General features: G+C 36.3%; 1 protein-coding gene across 1 annotated transcript; it reads right to left on the bottom strand.

Moving 5' to 3' along the window:
- Nucleotides 1-738: 738 nt before the first annotated feature.
- Nucleotides 739-3727, bottom strand: LOC116122572. The gene is made up of 2 exons (XM_031408407.1): nucleotides 2622-3727; nucleotides 739-2176 (listed from the first exon to the last, which is right to left on the bottom strand). The coding sequence occupies exons 1-2, from the start codon at nucleotides 3689-3691 to the stop codon at nucleotides 1393-1395; spliced, it is 1854 nt and encodes a 617-aa protein (XP_031264267.1). The 5' UTR covers nucleotides 3692-3727; the 3' UTR covers nucleotides 739-1392.
- Between the last annotated feature and the right edge of the window lie 2613 nt (nucleotides 3728-6340).

Below are 6340 nucleotides of genomic sequence, written 5' to 3'. Positions count from 1 at the left end.
AGTTGTTCGAGATTCGGAGTTAAAATGAGGAAGTTATGACTTTTTGAAGATTAGCTGGAAAAATTGTTTTAAGTATTGAACATGCTTTGATACTTTAATGAAATCTACAGCTATAGACCTTGTTTGGTGATGATTCTTGAAGCATTAGATTTCTAACGAAAAGATCTCCAATTTTTATGTTGAAGGCTTCATCAAATTCAGAAAGTTTCATGCTAGAAAAAAAGCATCTCTGTGTGCTGTGGCACAAGTCTACCCATGCCGCGACATAACAACAAATAAAATTGAAGATTGTGCGCATGCTGCAACACAACAATAGATAGAATTGAAGATTGTGGGCGTGTCGTGACACAGTTAACTCACGCCGCGGCATGATGACATTTTCCTAAAAAATATGGATTTTTGTAATTACGAATTTTTTCAGGTTTAAAAGTTTTAATCTAAATAGGATTGTTGTAAATACACTCCTAAAACCCTAGCATTATAAATAGATGTCCTTAGCTATTATTTAAGAGGAGATTGAGAGGTGAGAGAGGAGATTAGCCTATTTGTAAATCAAAACAACAACTGTTGGGGTTTTGATTCATTATTTAGGGAAGTTTTCTTTATCTTTTTCTTGAACCTATGTTTAATTTTTTTGTTAAGATACTTATAACAAAAAGAAAAAATTATAAGAAGACACAACTTTCTTTGTGTTGAGAATGATGTGTAAATTACAATAATATTGCACGATTTGTTCATTGCTTTTGAGTCCCAATCAATCCAATTTCTCGCATGCTTAATGAACAGAAATTTCTTTGACCAAGTCTTAAGAATCCACATATGAAAAGATTGATATAATTAATCCGATGTTTACTTTCTGATAACTTTCAGGATTCTCTTTTAGTACCATTTTTCTCATTATGAAGCCAAATAGAGAAGACAATATATTTCAACAAATGGCAACTAGCTAGCTAATATATTGGCTTAAGGCCTTCTGAATTCAAATGTGGATCCTTTAAAGAAAAACCTGATTTCTTCAAGCTGCATACTAATCCATCAATCAACTTGTCCTTATTATTCTCAACAGTCAACAGGGTCTGAAACAAAAGAATAGTTCCTTTGAGGTCTTTGCTCCCGTCCGAAGATCATCAAAGAGGTTTCACTCTTGTTCGATACTTCTGATGAACTAGAAAAGCTTTACACCCCTGGTGGAACAATCAACCATGCCATCAACATTCTCTGACCTGTCTTTTTCTTTTTTTCATTACTGCTGTACCATGAATCCAGGAGTTGCAATAACGAGCTATCTTTCTCCTTTATTACCGGCTTTCCTCGCCCTTCCAGAAGTGTTCCAGTTGAGACTTCTGAATCTGAAATTTCATCATACGAGACAGAAGGTTCATAATCAGGATATCATCTCTCTGTTTCCTCCATCGCTGAATTCCTTGGCATTGATTGCCCGTCCTTTCTATCAAAACTCAAGTTAGAAATAGGGCCTAGCTCCTCCCATGGAGAGTCAGAATCATCATTCTTCTTTGATGTCTCAGATGATTCACTATCTGGGCTAGTTACTGGATGATAGGCATTATCTTTTTGAATGTTATCAAAAAAGAATTCCTGATCAGAGCGACCAACTACTTGTCTGGAAGGTAAGATATGACTTGACTCAATTTTCACCCCAGGCATTATCTGTATCAGGGATGCCAACTTTTGGTAACCGAGTTTTTTTAAATCAAGATGATAGCCATACCGCTCAAGGAACAATTTCCTGAAGGATCCCATATTATATCCTTCTGGGTACTCCTTCAATATATCGTTCACAAGGTTCTGACAGTCGGCTAATATGTCATTTCTAGATCTGTCCAAAGTTTTCTTATTATTGATAGGTGGGGAAATTCCAGCATGACAAAAATTTTGAATCTTTTTCTCTCCATTAAGCTCCGATACATTTGGTGGGTTGGATTGTGACTGCGTACTTGAAAAGATTGATCTCAATCCATTTGCAGGACAAGAATGACCCAAAGAAGACCTCTTTACAACTGGCCGAATAAGTTTGAAAGGTGATATTTCAGATGGGCTTTCTTCCACCCATTTCTTCTCTGATATCAACATATCTACCAGGTTAAGAATATCACTGTCGCTGAGATCTCTAAGAGCTAAAGGGCCTTCCTTTCGCAGACATTGGGCCAACTGTTCCCTGAAACAAACCACAAACAATATAAGAAAATATAAATATATAATTTTGATTGCAACTGCTAAAACTCTGAAATCATAGTTATCATTTTAAAAATTGTTACCTTAAAATTATTAGATTCCTTTATAACTAAAATTGTCATGTGCCACAACTATGATAGTAGCAAAAATTATAAAAGAGAAAACAAAACATACGATGAATGGATGCCTCCATTTCCTCAGTCACAAAGTACAATCTAAATCTTGTTTCCGGAATTTACACTCATTAATACGATCTAAATCTAGCAATTTTATGACTTAACAAATTATTGGCCAAAAAGTTTTTAAGATTTGTTTTATAGAAAGACAACTATTACATGCAATGGGTACTGCTTACTTTATCTGTATTGTGACAGCTAAATATACTATAGTGTCAAAGAAAGGAAAGAACACTAGGCAAATGCATGTACCTGGTCCTAGACTGTGCGACAATGACCAATCCTCTAGGTGAATCCATGAAGGATTCCATGTCAAACCAGAAAGAATCCTTCATAAAAACCTCATGCCTTTGAGAGTTACTGTGTATCTCGATCTGTCTTATACTGGATGGATCAACCAATGTATCAGTGTCTTGGTCGCTACTCTGAAATTTACACCAGTTTATTATTCGTTTTAGAACACCTGGACGTGGGGTATAATTGTCAACAGAAGGCTCAGTGCTTCTAGCAAATTTATTCTCTTCAGAGGATCCAACTGGATAAGCATCCTGACTTGGAGATCTCATGCTCTTCTCGTTAACTTTTATCTTCTCAAAGTTATCACTACTAATACAAGATTTTTCAGGGTAGTTGTGACTTGTCCTCTCAGAGATATCTCCGGAATCACTACATTTTTCAGGAATGTTCTGACTTTTAATTTCAGAAACCCCATCTTTACCACCAAACCATCTGCACCAATTTTTCCTGAAGAATCCCACTTCAGATGAGGAATCTTGTTCCTCCACAGGAGACAGATTTCCCTCAGTTTCCTGTACACCAGCTGGCATAGAAACCTTCTCCTCAGTTGGAGTGGGCTGTGGCTTTTTTTTAAGAGGCTCCTTCATTTCCATGCGGACAACCTTCTCGCTTAATTCAGGGGCCTGTTGAATCTTTCTTGAAGGGTCTTCCGCATTTACTTCAGGTGATGAAGGCAAAATTGACTTTCCATCGACAGCTTCATCTTTATGGCTTTCTTCACCATTCAACTTCAAAGGCTTTGAGAGGTCCTGATATCCATTTCTACCAACATGTCCATTAGATGTACCCAGACTGGACTCAAACAGTTCAGGAGCTTTTGGAGTGATTGCCCGAACGAAAAACTGGCCATCACTTCCAGGTAGAAGCTTTAAAATATGTGGCATCGCCAAAAGAAAGCGGGAGAACTTCTTATATCCATATAGGTCTCTGTCTAAACCCGCATAACCCTTATTCAATTCTGCCCGAAGTTCTGTCATTGAGATTCCTCTAGGATATGAGTTTAAAATCTGACTAATCTGTCTCATAACTGCCCTTGGTATTGGACCAGGCTTAGAATCTGAAGCAGGGACAGTTTCAGCACATCAAAGATTATGAACGGATCACAGATTTTGATGGGGTTGAACGTAAATTTTCTGGCATTCCAAACAAAAATGCTGTAACAGCACCGCCACCAACTCTCTACCGACTCTTCCAACTTGCTGTGCAAGAAGAAAGCCAACAGGGGATTCAAGACCATTGTCGGATGGGTGATTTTGTGGTGTTCATTGAATCGTGCACTAGTCGAGGAAGCTCCGACGTTCAGACAAAAACGGAGAAGGGTGGCCAGGTTTTTTGAAAATGAGAAGGCTACCATTTTATATGGTACAACAAGCGGACGAGATCTGTCCGTTCAATTATTTCCCACTTTTAAACATTTAACAAATAACAACAAGTCAGCAAGTCAACTGGTCACAAGGCAACAATTCAAAATCAAGGAAAGGAAAGCTATACTGTAATTATTGCAAATGGCAGAATCACACTCAGGACAATTACTAGAAATTACATGGGTGTCCTGCGACTCAAACAAAACTAGAAATTCTATAATCAATCATGTAATCTCAAATACACTCCGAGCAATGTCCTACCCCAATGAACAGTAAATTAGCTTGTCCAAATGCTGAATCAGCTTTCTACAATAGTGCAACCACTACGTAGGTACATCCTTCCTTCTGTCTGATGAACTCTGGTTCAACTAATGTTTTGATAATTACTTGGGAGCCAGTGATCATATTATTTACGAAAAAAATATTTGTCTAAAGCATATACATCCACCCATTACACACACATCAATTGGATGCCTAATGAAAATATCGCCCCTGCCACTCAAATAGGAACAGTCAACTCACAAATGAGCTAATCCTTAACAATGTCCTTTTGGTCCTGATTTAGTTTTAATCTAATTCTGTCTCGAAACTTTGCACCGATAATCAAGCACCTTACAATTCCTCTCTCATTTATGGACCTTTCAAGACCTTCAATTGACAAGCTATGGCTGAGTAAAGCCCATCCTGATTCATGGGATTATATTACTGGGAATCTATTGACTCCTCTACAAGCCTCAAAGAGTTTCTCATTGATTACTTCAATAAAAAATCTTATTGTAATACAAATTTTAGTAAAAACTCTTTTATTTCTTATCAACTTTTGGGTCATAGTGTTCGATACCGGCACTCAATGTCCCATTTGTCTTTTGCCAAGCAATCTAGAATCAGTTTCCCTACTAGTACATCTTCCACCAACACTCCATTTCCGATTGATGATAAGTGCTTGAAAATGCCCTTTTACTTAGTGGTTTATTAGTATTATTTATGAAAAATTAGGTTAAGTGTGCAATTTAGTTTAATTATTATAAATATTTTATGAGATCACAAGTATGTTTGTGTGTTTTCAAGTCACAAATGTTTAAAAATAATATTTGGATGAAGAATTAGTTGGTAATAGAATTTGTAACAACGGAAAAAGTTGTTCGAGATCGGAGTTAAAATGAGGAAGTTATGATTTTTGAAGATTAGCTGGAAAAATTGTTTTAAGTATTGAACATGCTTTGATTTTAATGAAACTACCGCTATAGAACTGTTTGGTGATGATTCTTGAAGCATTAGATTTTAACGAAAAGATTCCAATTTTATGTTGAAGGCTTCATCAAATTCAGAAAGTTTCATGCTAGAAAAAAAGCTCTCTGTGTGCTGTGGCCAAAGTCTACCCATGCCGCGACATAACACAAATAAAAATGAAGATTGTGCGCAGCTGCAACACAACAATAGAGAATTGAAGATTGTGGGCGTGTCGTGACACAGTTAACTCACGCCGCGGCATGATGACATTTTCCTAAAAAATATGGATTTTGTAATTACGAATTTTTTCAGGTTTAAAAGTTAATCTAAATAGGATTGTTGTAAATACACTCCTAAAACCCAGCATTATAAATAGATGTCCTTAGCTATTATTTAACAGGAGATTGAGAGGTGAGAGAGGAGATTAGCCTATTTGTAAATCAAAACAACAACTGTTGGGGTTTTGATTCATTATTTGGAAGTTTTTTATCTTTTTCTTGAACTATGTTTAATTTTTTGTTAAGATAATTTAACAAAAAGAAAAAAATTATAAGAGACACAACTTTCTTGTGTGTGAGAATGATGTGTAAATTACAATAATATTGCACGATTGTTCATGCTTTTGAGTCCCAATCATCCAATTTCTCGCATGCTTATGAACAGAAATTTCTTTGACCAAGTCTTAAGAATCCACATATGAAAAGATTGATATAATTAATCCGATGTTTACTTTCTGATAACTTTCAGGTCTCTTTTAGTACATTTTTCTTTTATGAAGCCAAATAGAGAAGACAATATATTTCAACAATGGCAACTAGCTGCTAATATATTGGCTTAAGGCCTTCTGAATTCAAATGTGGATCCTTTAAAGAAAAACCTGATTTCTTCAAGCTGCATACTAATCCATCAATCAACTTGTCCTTATTATTCCAACAGCAACAGGGTCTGAAACAAAAGAAAGTTCTTGAGGTCTTGCTCCCGTCCGAAGATCATCAAGAGGTTTCATCTTGTTCGATACTTCTGATGAACTAGAAAAGCTTTCACCCCCTGGTGGAACAATCAACCATGCCATCAACATTC

Source organism: Pistacia vera, unplaced genomic scaffold (genome assembly GCF_008641045.1).
Source record: "Pistacia vera cultivar Batoury unplaced genomic scaffold, PisVer_v2 Contig135, whole genome shotgun sequence".
Lineage (NCBI taxonomy): Eukaryota > Viridiplantae > Streptophyta > Magnoliopsida > Sapindales > Anacardiaceae > Pistacia > Pistacia vera.
This window is presented reverse-complemented; position numbering and strand designations above follow the sequence as displayed.

Coding starts and splice junctions, on each gene's coding strand:
- LOC116122572 (XM_031408407.1), bottom strand. CDS start 3,691: ATGAGACAGATTAGTCAGATTTTAAACTCATATCCTAGAGGAATCTCA. Junction 2,177..2,621: donor GTCGCACAGTCTAGGACCAG/GTACATGCATTT, acceptor GGTTTGTTTCAG/GGAACAGTTGGCCCAATGTC.